Consider the following 14,066-nt stretch of genomic DNA (forward strand, 5'->3'; position numbering starts at 1 on the left):
GGGCTGCAAGGTCACACGTTCCGCTGTCACACGTTACGGTGCCTGGATCGTGGATGGGAGGCAGGGAGCACTGTATCAGGGCGCATCCATACACAGTGTCCACATTAGGGCAGTGCTCTCTCGTCCAACACAAAATGCTGGAGCAACTCTAGCATTAGAGCAAATCGAGAATCTGGTCGTTCCCTTAAGAAAGAGATGAGGAGGATTTTTTTTTTATTCAGAGGGTGGTGAATCTGTGGAATTCTTTGCCGCAGATGGCTGTGGAGGCCAAGTCAACGGATATCTTTAAGGCAGAGATAAAGAGATTCTTGATTAGTACGGGTGTCAGGGGTTATGGGGAGAAGGCTGGAGAATGGGGTTAGGAGGGAGAGATAGATCAGCCATGTTTGAATGCTGGAGTAGACTTGATGGGCCGAGTGGCCTAATTCTGCTCCTATCACTAATGACCTTATGACCTTAACTCAGCGGGTCAGGCAGCAACTCTGGAGAGAAGGAATATATGACGTTTCGGGATTTGACCCTTCTTCAGACTCGACCCGAAACGTCACCGATTCCTTCTCTCCAGAGATGCTGCCTGTCCGGCTGAGTTACTCCAGCATTCTTGTGTTGATCTTCGGTGTAAACCAGCATCTGCTGTTCCTTCCTACACACAATGTTCGCTCGTAGCCAGCTCAGCACACCGTCCAACATGGTGGAGGGATTTAAATGGAGGAAGAGTTGGAACTGGAAAGGATAGAGGGTGGTGCAGAGGCGGCAAGGAGGCGCAGCGGTAGAGTTGCTGCCTCACAGATCCAGAGACCCGGGTTCGATCCTGACCACTGGTGCAGTCGGACCGTTATCCCCGTGACCTGCGTGGGTTTTCTCCGGGTGCTCCGGTTTCCTCCCACACTCCAAAGGCTTGTATACTCTGCAGTTTAGAAGGATGAGAGGGTATATAATATAAGATTATTAAGGGCTTGGACACGCTAGAGGCAGGAAACATGTTCCCGATGTTGGGGGAGTCCAGAATGTTCCCGATGTTGGGGGAGTCCAGAACCAGGGGCCGCAGTTTAAGAATAAGGGGTAAGCCATTTAGAACGGAGACGAGGAAACACCTTTTCTCACAGAGAGTGGCGAATCTGTGGAATTCTCTGCCTCAGAGGGCGGTGGAGGCCGGTTCTCTGGATGCTTTCAAGAGAGAGCTGGATAGGGCTCTTAAAAATAGCAGAGTCAGGGGATATGGGGAGAAGGCAGGAACGGGGTACTGATTGGGGATGATCAGCCATGATCACATTTAATGGCGGTGCTGGCTCGAAGGGCTGAATGGCCTACTCCTGCACCTATTGTCCATTGTCTATTGTCCCAAGACGTACAGGTTTGCAGGTTAACTGGCTTGGCATAAATGAAAATTGACCCTGGTGTGTTAGTGTGTGGGGGAATCGCAGGTTGGCATGGACTCGGTGGGCCGAAGGGCCTGTTTCCGCGCTGTATCTCTAAACTAAAATAAAACTAGCTCGCTCACAGCAGCCAGCAATGTCAGTGTGGGCCCTTGGGAGCAGGTGGCTAATAAACCATCCTTTATTAGCTCATGACTGCGTAAATAGCTTACTGATTCGTCCAAGTGATCACATCACGAGGTGGAGAGGGTGAATTCCATGCAGTCAGTGTGTGCGTGGCCTGTGGACAAGGGTCATGTTCTCCTGCTGATCGGCCAGCAGGGGGAGCGGGCACATCGTCAGACACCGCCATTTTGTATTTGAGAAGGAACTGCAGATGCTGCAAAATCCAAGGTAGACAAAAGTGCTGGAGAAACTCAGCGGGTGCAGCAGCATCGATGGAGCGAAGGAAATAGGCTTCGGGCTGAAGAAGGGTTTCGGCCCGAAACGTTGTCTATTTCCTTCGCTCCATCGATGCTGCCGCACCCGCTGAGTTTCGCCAGCACTTTTGTGTACCGCCATTTTGTATTCCTTCCAAGAACTTTATTCAGCAATTGCATGTTGCAGTGTACCAGCAGGAGGTACAAAGATGTTCAAACGTCACATTGCATCAGGCCATCGTTATAATACAATGCACTCGACACCACCCGCGGCGACCAGCTTCCACGGAAGGCCTCCAGTGTCCCCGTGTACACCTCGTGTCCCCTCTCCAGGGACACGCGAGCATGGACATAGGCCCAGGGAGAAGGGCAGGCAGCCGACGTGGTGTGACCATCGGCCATCGACCACCGCTGCCTAGACATCTTGGCCAGGCTAGATGCAGGAAGATTGTTCCCAATGTTGGGGAAGGCCAGAACAAGGGGTCACAGTTTAAGGATAAGGGGGAAATCTTTTAGGACCCAGATGAGAAAAAAAAATTTCACACAGAGAGTGGTGAATCTCTGGAACTCTCTGCCACAGAGGGTAGTTGAGGCCAGTTCATTGGCTATATTTAAGAGGGAGTTAGATGTGGCCCTTGTGGCTAAAGGGATCAGGGGGTATGGAGAGAAGGCAGGTACGGGATACTGAGTTGGTTGATCAGCCATGATCGTATTGAATGGCGGTGCAGGCTCGAAGGGCCGAATGGCCTACTCCTGCACCTATTTTCTATGATTCTATCAAAGATTATAGAGGTGATGTTTTGGGTCGAGAGCCTTCATCAGACTCTTCAGACAGACCCGAAATGTCACCAGTTCCTTGTCTCCAGAGATGATGCCTGTCCCACTGAGTTACTCCAGCATTTTGTGTCTATCTTTGCGTGGAGAAGGAGCTAAGAGTAGGGATGCCACCACTGGTCATTGAAGGCTGGCTCCTAGAATAACAGCCTCATCAAATTCTGGAGAAACTCAGCGGGACAGGCAGCATCTATGGAGCAAAGGAATAGGTGAGGTTTCGGGTCGACACCCTTCTTCAGACTGAGTTTAGTTTAGTTTAGAGATACAGCGAGGAAACAGGCACTTCGGCCCACCGAGACTGCACAGACCAGCGATCCCCGCACACTAACACTATCCTACACACACGAGGGACAGGTTTACCCGAAGCCAATTACCGCACGTCTTTGGAGTGTGGGAGGAAACCGGAGCTCATGGAGAAAACCCACGCGGGTCACGGGATGAACGGACGAACTCGGCAGTCAGCACCCGTGGTCAGGATTGAACCCGGGTCTCTGGCGTGTGAGGCGGCAACTCTACCGCTGCGCCACCGTGCCTACTAACCTCACCAACAAGCAGCCTATCTGCTCACCTTTCCCCGATGGGATCTTGCTGTGCACAGAGTTACTGCCTCTTTTCCTGCACATAGAAACATAGAAATTAGGTGCAGGAGTAGGCCATTCGGCCCTTCGAGCCTGCACCGCCATTCAATATGATCATGGCTGATCATCCAACTCGGTATCCCGTACCTGCCTTCTCTCCATACCCCCTGATCCCCTTAGTCACAAGGGCCACATCTAACTCCCTCTTAAATATAGCCAATGAACTGGCCTCAACTACCCTCTGTGGCAGAGAGTTCCAGAGATTCCCCACTCTCTGTGTGAAAAAAGTTATTCTCATCTCGGTTTTAAAGGATTTCCCCCTTATCCTAAGCTGTGACCCCTTGTCCTGGACTTCCCCAACATCGGAAACAATCTTCCTGCATCTAGCCTGTCCAACCCCTTAAGAATTTTGTAAGTTTCTATAAGATCCCCTCTCAATCTTCTAAATTCTAGAGAGTATAAACCAAGTCTATCCAGTCTTTCTTCATAAGACAGTCCTGACATCCCAGGAATCATCTGGTCGCTCTGCACTCCCTCTATGGCAATAATTTCCTTCCTCAGATTTGGAGACCAAAACTGTACGCAATACTCCAGGTATGAATAATCATCTTCACCGTGGCTGTGTGGCTGTAACGGGTGGCGCGGTGAAGGGAGAGTTGCTGTTTGCGTGGAGTTTGCACGTTCTCCCCGGGACCGCGTGGGTTTTCCTCCGGGTGCTCCGCCCCCGCCAATACAGCCCAAAGACCTGCGGGGTGTGCAGGTTCATTTGCTTATGTGTTGTGTAGGGGAGCGGATGCGAGATTGGGGTAAACTGGAACTAGTGTGAACGGGTGACCGGTGGTCGGAATGGACTCGGTGGGCCGAAGGGCCTGCCCCATCACTAAACTGAACCCAAGCGTGGGGGGCTGTCAGACGCCGCTAGGCAGCGGATGATGAATCCAGCCCCCTTGTGTTTTCCCAAAATAGTGTGTGCCTCTGTCTCTAGCGTGAAAGCATTGTCTCTGCTTGCCGCTTGTGTGCTTTAATAGCCTGGTCAGGTCACCCACACACTGAGACACTCCAGAGAGGCAGGCTCAGTGTATCGACCCTTTCCACACTCGAGTCAAGCACCTGACCTTTTGTTCAACAGTAATCCCAACGTCAAAGAAGCGGGGAAGCCAAATAAAATTAAAACCCTAATACGCAAACAATTCGCACAGAGAGTAGTCACTGAGAACTCCCCCTGCGAGGCTACATCTCCTGCCCATGGTTCAGAGAATCTTCACTTCCATTGAATTCTTGCTCAAGCCCTTTGGACAGTGAGGCCTGGCTCCCGTGAAGGTCACACATACTGCCTGGCAGGCAGGCAGGCAGGCAGGGAGGTCACGCAGTCACAGAGTGATACTAGTGTGTGGGTGAGATCAGGGCTGCCCAGGCTGATAGGGACTCGGTTTGGGCAGGTTGGCTGGAAGCCTACAATTGTTATCTCCTGGGGCCAAGGGAATCAAGGGATGTGGGGGGAAAGCTGAAACGGGGTACTGATTTTAGATGGTAGATAAAAGTGCTGGAGAAACTCAGCGGGTGCAGCAGCATCTATGGAGCGAAGGAACTAGGCAACGTTTCGGCCCGAAACGTTGCCTATTTTTGTCTACCTAGCATTTTTATCTACCTAGAATATTGTAACTCAGCGCGTGAGGCAATTTGCGACCAATTCATATAACCATGTAACAATGACAGCACGGGAACAGGCCATCTCGGCCCTTCTAGTCCGTGCCGAACACTTACTCTCACCTAGCCCCATCTACCTCCACTCAGACCATTCCTTTCCCGTCCATATACCTATCCAATTTATTTTTAAATAATAAAAACGAACCTGCCTCCACCACTTCCACTGGAAGCTCATTCCACACAGCTACCACTCTCTGAGAAAAGAAGTTGCCCCTCATTTTCACACAGAGAGTGGTGAATCTCTGGAATTCTCTGCCACAGAAGGTAGTTGAGGCCAGTTCATTGGCTATATTTAAGAGGGAGTTAGATGTGGCCCTTGTGGCTAAAGGGATCAAGATTCAAGATTCAAGATAGATTTAATTGCCACGTGTGCCTGGTGGCACAGTGAAATGAATTTCCATACAGCCATACAATAAAAATCAACAGGACACAACACACTATAGGGTTTGACATAAAACATCCCCACACAGCAGAATCAAAGTTCCCCACTGTGTGGAAAGGCACAGGCCTGGGGGTCTGGAGAGAAGACAGGGGGTCTGGAGAGAAGGCAGGTACAGGATACTGAGTTGGATGATCAGCCATGATCATATTGAATGGCGGTGCAGGCTCGAAGGGCCGAATGGCCTACTCCTGCACCTATTTTCTATGTTTCTCTGTTTCTATGTTACCCCTAACCTTTTGTCCCTTAATTCTCAAATCATGCTCCCTTATTTGAATCTTCCCTACTCTCAATGGAAAAACTTATCCACGTCAACTCTGTCCATCCCTCTCATCATTTTAAAGACCTCTTAACCTTCCGCGCTCCAAAGAATAAATGATTTATCTGCATAGATGCTGCCTCACCCGCTGAGTTACTCCAGCGTGTTGTGTCGGCCTTGTATGTTTCTATGTTATGCATGGATAAGGATCTACCAGTGCTGACACGTACTTGACAATCGCCAGTGGGGGGCGGTAGGGAGGCAGGGTCCAGGGGGGGAGAGGGCGAGGCAGGGGGAGGGAGGACTGGAGGAGCTATAAAATGACTGAGCTGCCTGTGACTTGCAGCCACTACACTCTCTCCGCGCACCTCCTCCTCTGCCACAGTTTTTAAGTCAGAGTTTGGACAATGGGCGACTGGGAGACGGTCAACCAGGTGTGGGGCGCCGTGGAGGGCGACCTGCCCAGTCTGGGCCTGGCCGTCATGCTCAGGTAAGGTGCTCTGCTGAAATGATGCAGGGGTTGGCTATCTCAGCCTGGGACAGTTTAATCTTACTTTGGAAGATACAGCGCAGAAACATAGACAGATATGTGCAGGAGTAGGTCATTCGGCCCTTCGAGCCAGCACTGCCATTCAATATGGATCATGGTTGGTAGGCAAAATTGCTGGAGAAACTCAGCGGGTGAGGCAGCATCTATGGAGCGAAGGAAATAGGCAACGTTCCGTTGCCTATTTCCTTCGCTCCATAGATGCTGCCGCACCCGCTGAGTTTCTCCAGCAATTTTGCCCACCTTCGATTTTCCAGCATCTGCAGTTCCTTCTTGGACTTGGATCATGGCTGGCTGATACTGGGTCTCGACCCGAAACGTCGCCCATTCCTTCTCTCCAGATATGCTGCCTCGCTCGCTGAGTTACTCCAGCATGTTGTGTCTACCTTCCATTTAAACCAGCATCTGCAGTTCTTTCTTACACATCTAAAATCAGTACCCCTGTTCCTGCATTTCCCCCATATCTCTTGATTCCTTCAGCCCCGATGTTGGGGAATTCCAGAACAAGGGGTCACAGTTTAAGGATAAGGGGGAAATCTTTTAGCACCGAGATGAGAAAAAAACATTTTTCACACAGAGAGTGGTGAATCTCTGGAATTCTCTGCCATAGAAGGTAGAAGAATCTCTTGATTCCTTCAGCTAAGAGCTAAATCTAACTCTCTCTTGAAATTGGGGAAGGCACTTCTGCCCACCAAGTCCGCGATCCTCGCACAGTAACACTACCCTACACACACTGAGGACAATTTAACATAGAAACATAGACATTAGGTACAGGAGGAGGCCATTCGGCCCTTCGAGCCAGCACCGCCATTCATTGTGATCATGGTTGATCGTCCCCAATCAATAACCCGTGCCTGCCTTCTCCCCAAATAGAAACATAGAAATTAGGTGCAGGAGTAGGCCATTCGGCCCTTCGAGCCTGCACCGCCATTCATTATGATCATGGCTGATCATCCAACTCAGTATCCTGTACCGGCCTTCTCTCCATACCCCCTGATACCTTTAGCCACATCTAACTCCCTCTTAAATATAGCCAATGAACTGGCCTCAGCTACCTTCTATGGTAGAGAATTCCAGAGATTCACCACTCTCTGTGTAAAAAATGATTTTCTCATCTCGGTGCTAAAAGATTTCCCCCTTATCCCTAAACTGTGACCCCTTGTTCTGGACTTCCCCAACATCGGGAACAATCTTCCTGCATCTAGCCTGTCCAACCCCTTAAGAATTTCCTCGACTCCACTAGCCCCTAGAGCTCTATCTAACTTATCTAACTAAATGTACACTTACACCAAGACAATTTACCTACAAACCTGCACGTCTTTGGAGTGTGGGAGGAAACCAAAGATCTCGGAGAAAACCCACGCAGGTCACGGGGAGAAGGTACAAACTCCGTAAAGACAGCGCCTGTGGGTCAGGATCGAACCCGGGTCTCTGAATGGCGCTGTGAGGCATCGACTCTACCGCTGCGCCCAATTCAATCCAGTTTAGTTTAGTCCATTCATTCAGTGAAAAGCTTTTGTTGCATGCTAACCAGTCAGCAGAAAGACAATACATGATTACAATCGAGCCGTCCACTGTGTACAGATACATGATATTGGAATCACGTTTAGTGCAAGGTAAAGCCAGCAAATTACAGCTTTTCACTGTACCTCGCTTACACTTGACAATAAACTAAACTGAACTGAACTGTTGATAGACACAAGAAGCTGGAGTAACTCAGCGGGTCAGGCAGCATCTATGGAGAGAAGGAGTAGGTGATATTTCGTGTCGAGACCCTTCTTCAGACTGAGAGTGGGGGGAAAGGGGACTGTTGTCCTGCTGAGTTTCACTGTTTGCATCCACCACAATGGACCATTGTGGGCTCCACCGTTCCTTGATTATCGTTGCTGGCTTTGACCTTTTGTTTTTTGCGTCCCCTCCACTCATTTATTCTTTGTACCTTTTCATATCTCGCGGTTCCCACTCCCCTGACCTATCAGTCTGAAGAAGGGTCTCAATCCAAAACGGCACCCATTCCTCGTCCCCAGAGTTACTGCCTGACCCGCTGAGTTACTCCAGTACTTTGTGTCTGATTGAGGCAGTGCAGCGTAGGTTCACGAGATTGATCCCTGGGATGGCGGGACTGTCTTATAAGGAGATATTGAAAAGACTAGGCTTGTATTCACTGGAGTTTAGAATGATGAGGGGGATGGGATCTTATAGAAACATATAAAATTATAAAAGGACTGGACAAACTAGATGCAGGGAAAATGTTCCCAAGGCGGGGCGAGCCCAGAACCAGGGGCCACAGTCTTAGAATAAAGGGGAGGTCATTTAAGACTGAGGTGAGAAAAAACTTTTTCACCCAGAGAGTTGTGAATTGATGGAATTCCCTGCCACAGAGGGCAGTGGAGGCCAAGTCACTGGATGGATTTAAGAGAGAGTTAGATAGAGCTCTAGGGGCTGGTGGAATCAAGGGATATGGGGAGAAGGCAGGTATGGGTTATTGATAGGGGACGATCAGCCATGATCACAATGAATGGCGGTGCTGGCTCGAAAGGCCGAATGGCCTCCTCCTGCACCCATTTTCTATGTTTCTATATTTCGGTTTAAACCAGCATCTGCAGTTCCTTCCTACACGATCAAACTACTAAACCTTCCCGCGTTCCCTCTGTCCCACGCATATGCGGGGAGGCCAGTTCTGCGCGCCTTGTTCAGATACAGTTCGGATACTTGTTTAGAGAGATTTTCACGGTGTCTCGGTCCACGTAACAAAAATAAACCAACACCTAAATCGATCCGGTCACCGGGGTCCTATGTAACGGGAATAAGAATTCTGATAACAGCTGGGAAGAAACTGTCCCTGAATCTGGAGGTGTGAGAGGGGATGGGGGTGCGACTCGTCCTCGATTGTGCTGCTGGCCTTGCCCGAGGCAGCGTGGGGTGTAGATGGAGTCAATAGAAGGAAGGTTAAACGTGAGAAGAGGGGTTCTCTGCTCTTACACTCAAATGCTCTGGCAATGAAGGCAATGTCCTGTCTGCCTTCCAAGTGCGCGCTGTAAGTTTTATTCTCATCACTCAAACCAACCTCCCTTCCACTGACTCCATCTACACCTCACGCTGCCTCTGCAAGGCCGACAAGGACAAGTCGCACCCCGGCCACTCCCTCTTCTCCCCTCTCCCATCGGGCAAAAGGTACAGAAGTGTGAAAACGCACACCTCCAGATTCAGGGACAGTTTCTTCCCAGCTGTTATCAGGCAACTGAATCATCCCACCACAACCAGAGAAATGCTGAACTACTATCTACCTCATTGGTGACCCTCGGACTGCCTGTGATCGGATATTACTGGCTTTACCTTGCACGAAACGTTATTCCCTTTTTATGGATATCTTCGGTGTAAACCAGCATCTGCAGTTCCTTCGTTCGAACACATTTTGTCAACTTTCGGTGATTTATGTGCAAGGACAAGTCCTTTTGTCCCTGTTGTACTTTCTCTCTGTGACCACATGGGTTTCCTCCGGGTGCTCCGGTTTCCTCCCACATCCCAAAGACGTGCAGGTTTGCAGGTCAATTGACCCTCTGTAAGTCGCCCCTGGTGTGTAAGGAGTGGATAGCATTGAACGAGTGTGCACGGGTGATCGATGGTCGGCATGGATTCGGTGGGCCGAATGGCCTGTTTACACCTCCAGATTCAGGGACTGTTTCTTCCCAGCTGTTATTGGGCAACTGAATCATCCTACCACAACCAGAGTTGTGATCAGCCTACCACTACCTCTTTGGTGACCCTCGGACTATCCTTGACCGGACTGTGCTGGCTGTGCCCAGCACTCGGTGTTATCCCCTTACCATGTATCTGTACACTGTAAATGGCTCGATCGCAATCATGTATTGTCTTTCTGCTGACTGGTTAGCATGCAACAAAAGGTTTTCACTGTACATGTTGCAATAAAACTAAACTTTGTGGCGTTGTAAGCGCCCTTTATGTAGGGATGATTTGTATACCTTGGCAAGGTTTGCAAGCAAAGAATTTTCACTGCGACCTCACGTGTGCCAAAAAAAAGCTATCAATTCAGTTCATTTCACCACTCCTTCTACTCCAGGTTATTCAAGGATCACCCAGATACAAAAGCCTACTTCTCCAAGTTTAAGAGCATGTCCCTGTCTCAGCTGGAGAAGGATGAGGATCTGAAAGCCCAGGGCAACACCGTGCTGAGTGCTCTGGGAGATATTGTGAAAACGAAGGGCAACCATGGCAGCAACGTGAAGGCGCTCGCAGCCACTCACATCCACAAGCACAAGGTCGCACCTGAGAACTTCACTGTAAGTACAACACCATATAACTGGCCGATGACCTTTGATGTGCAGGAAGGAACTGCAGATGCTGGTTTAAACCGAAGATAAGACACAAAATGCTGGAGTAACTCAGCGGGACAGGCAGCATCTCTGGAGAGAAGGAATGGGTTGAGGGTCTTGTTCAGACTGAGAGTCGGGGAAAGGGAGACGCAGAGACGAAGGAATCTCCAGAGATGCTCTCCTAAATTACTCCAGCATTTTATCAGACTACCCTTGCTCAGACTTTGCTGGCTTTACCTTGCACTAAACGTTATTCCTTTTATCATGCCGGGTAAAGCCAGCAAAGTCTGATCAAGGACAGTCTGAGGGTCACCAGAGGTAGATAGTAGTGCAGCACTGCTCTCTTGCTGTGGGGGAGGTGCGTTAGGGAAGAAAGCTGGAGCTCCCGATGGAGAGAGGGGGAGAGACATTGTGGGATGAAGGGCGTTTCAACTGTGATACCTTCTGTAACATATGTGCCACCAACAACCAATTTAGTTTGGAGATGCAGCGTGGCAGCAGGCCCTTCAGCCCACCGAGTATGTGCCAACTAACCATCCCCGCACAAAGTGAGCATGACTTGAGGAGATTTCGCAGTGAAGTGGTCAAATGCAGAGACAAGGAACTGCAGATGCTGGTTTACATCTCCGTGGTGACATCTCCTCAAGGTATGCCTGCTTTGTAGAAGTTTTCCTTGTCTCTCCAACAGAAGTTCTGGCATTCGCTCCCCCCCCTCCCCCACCCCTCCACCCACAATCAGTCTGAAGAAGTGAGTCACTTCGAAACAGCACCTAACGATGTCCTCCAGAGAAGTTGCCTGACACGCTGAGTTTCTCCGGCACGCTATGTCCTTTATTTTTTTGTAAACCAGTATCTGCACTTCCTTGTTTCCACTAGAATTGTTTTATATTGTATATTTTTAAATTGTGTATGAGGTTTATTTTTGGAAATAGTAAAAAAGAATGATCAGCCCTTGAGATGTCGGTCACACGCGCACAAACATGCAGGCAGCCACACACATGCACACACGACCGCACATGCACGCAACACATACGACCGCACATACATATACATGCACGCACGTATACACTCCCACACACACATGTACACATATGTACGAGCACATACATACCGCACACTCCACGCACGCATATGCACACATACAGACACACATACATATGCACTCACACGCATGCATGCACACACATGCACGCACTCGCATGCATTCTCACACACGCACTCACACACATGCATGCACTCACACACACACATGCACTTGCATGCACTCGCATGCATTCTCACACACGCACTCACATGCACGCACGCACACACACTTGCACGCACTCACACTTGCACGCACACACACACTCACACGCACTTGCACGCACACACACTTGCACCCACACACACACACACTCACACACATGCACTTGCATGCACGCACTCACATGCATTCTCACATGCACGCACTCACACATGCACGCACTCACACTTGCACGCACACACACACATGCACACACTCACACATATGCATGCACTCACACACATGCACTTGCATGCACGCACTCACATGCACGCACTCACACATGCACGCGCACACACACACACTTGCACGCACACGTACACTCACATACAAAAGTGATTAAGTGCACCGTTCCATGTAATTAATGCCGCTCTCACCTCACTCTTGTCCCCTTGCCGTGTCTCTCCAGCTGGTCAGCAAAGTCATTGTGGCCGTCCTCGTCGATAAGTACCCGGGTGACATGACCGGACCGGTCCAGCAAGCCTTCACCAACGTCCTCCGCATCGTGTGCACCGACCTTGAGGCAGAGTACAAGGCTGCCAATTTCCAGCCTTAACGGCCACTTGACAATGGGAACCGCCTGCACAGTGCCTCTCCTGAATCAAGCTCCTAACAGCGCCAAACCCATTTTGAAAACTATGATGATGATGATTTTAGAAGTGATTATTCAGCCTTAATTTAATGGCGGGCTCTACTGTAGATACTGTACTTTCTTAGCTTGCAATGTAATGTTTCTATAATGTAACCAATGTGGGAAGTTGCAAATAGTCCATCAAACTCCTTTCACATGACCATGTAGTTGAAGTTGCCTTGTCCTATCATTGCCGCTTTGAAAACCAACCCGCCAAGGTTCACAGAGCAGTTTCAACCCAGTGTACCGTGGACCCAACTCTGGACCAGCTCTCCACGTCCAAAGTTGATGCTGACAAATGAAGCTCTCAGTAGGTTATCTAGATGGAGTAAGATTGACAATACAGCCCAATGTAATCTTCTCTCCCTCACAAAACTGAAGATCTCACTTCTCACTGGCAAACGAACACGCGGCTACAATTGTCCTGGCATTTAAGATATCCATTAGGGTCAAAGAGAGATACGGCGTGGAAACAGGCCCTTCAGCCCAACTTGCCCACACCGGCCAACATGTCCCAGCTACCCTAGTCCCCTACACCAGCCCGTGTTTGGTCCATCTCCCTCCCAACCTATCTTATCCATGTTCCTGTCTCATGGTTTTCTAAATGTTGGGATAGTCCCTGCCTCAACTACCTCCTATGGCAGCTCGTCCCATACACACACCACCCTGAGTGCGAAAAAAGTTACCCCCTCAGATTCTCATTAAATCATTTCTCCTTCACCTTGAACCTTAAACCTATTGTGTTAACATTGGTCAACAGGTGCAAATTGGAGCAAAGGTCCTGTTCACTAACATCTGTTGACCACTGTAAACTTGAATTTGCTTAAAATGTTTCCACTGATATATTTTAGTGCGCTCTCTCATTCTCTCATTTTGCTGACTGAATTGGTTTCCATTCCAGCAATTCCCTGTGTCACCTCCCCTCTCTCTGCACGCTACAGGCCATAGGTTATTTCATGTTTCATGCGTTTGGTGTTTTTATGACTGTCGGCAGATCGATTTCCCTCCTGGGATAAATAAAGTTCTATCGTATCTTTTCATATTGTCGTGTGTCGTAGTCATAGTGATACAGCGTGGAAACAGGCCCTTCGGCCCAACTTGCCCACACCGACCAACAGTGTCCCAGCGACACTAGTCCCATCTGCCTGCGTTTGGCCTATATCAAGTCAAGTCAAGTCAAGTTTATATCCCACCACACCTGCCCTATCCATGCACCTGTCTAACTCTCCCGCGACTATCTGCTTCTCCTGTGTTGGTCTCTTGAGCGGTTAGCCAGGCAGATCAAGGTGCACACTGACCTTATTGGCGCGGGAATGAGGAAGAGAGAGCGAGAGAGAGAGGAGTGAACGACACTACACTAGTTGCACACGTGAGGGTCACACTCAAAATATTAATTATGGGCCCACTTGGGATTGAACAGAATCCCCACTTTTGGCCTGACTTGTCACCATCACATTGTATGTGAATACTTGGCCAATAAATGTATTCATTCATTCATTCATTCTTCATCACCATAGCCATCACCCAATAATTCCATAAACTAGATCGTTCCACATCGTTGGAAACTGTGGAAGTTGGAAGATGATAAGTCCCGCAGCCGTTTAAGCCGCTCCAAGTCATTTAAACCCCGCGATTCCGGGGCGGGAGATGTTGCTCTTGC

The 14,066-nt window shown here is 49.4% G+C and overlaps 1 protein-coding gene across 1 annotated transcript; it reads left to right on the forward strand.

Annotated features, from left to right (window-relative positions):
* Window positions 1-5,944: 5,944 nt before the first annotated feature.
* Window positions 5,945-13,446, forward strand: mb (myoglobin). Its single transcript, XM_055663022.1, has 3 exons — window positions 5,945-6,102; window positions 10,241-10,460; window positions 12,185-13,446. Exons 1-3 carry the CDS (start codon window positions 6,020-6,022, stop codon window positions 12,329-12,331), a joined length of 450 nt encoding a protein of 149 aa, XP_055518997.1. The 5' UTR covers window positions 5,945-6,019; the 3' UTR covers window positions 12,332-13,446.
* The last annotated feature ends 620 nt before the right edge of the window (window positions 13,447-14,066 follow it).

This window comes from Leucoraja erinacea, chromosome 37 (genome assembly GCF_028641065.1).
Source record: "Leucoraja erinacea ecotype New England chromosome 37, Leri_hhj_1, whole genome shotgun sequence".
In the NCBI taxonomy this organism is placed as follows: domain Eukaryota; kingdom Metazoa; phylum Chordata; class Chondrichthyes; order Rajiformes; family Rajidae; genus Leucoraja; species Leucoraja erinaceus.

Excerpts from the sequence above, each read along its gene's own strand:
- mb (XM_055663022.1), top strand. The coding sequence starts at position 6,020 with ATGGGCGACTGGGAGACGGTCAACCAGGTGTGGGGCGCCGTGGAGGGC. Across the intron at positions 6,103-10,240 it reads GGCCTGGCCGTCATGCTCAG|GTTATTCAAGGATCACCCAG; the intron begins GTAAGGTGCTCT and ends CTTCTACTCCAG. Across the intron at positions 10,461-12,184 it reads TCGCACCTGAGAACTTCACT|CTGGTCAGCAAAGTCATTGT; the intron begins GTAAGTACAACA and ends GTGTCTCTCCAG.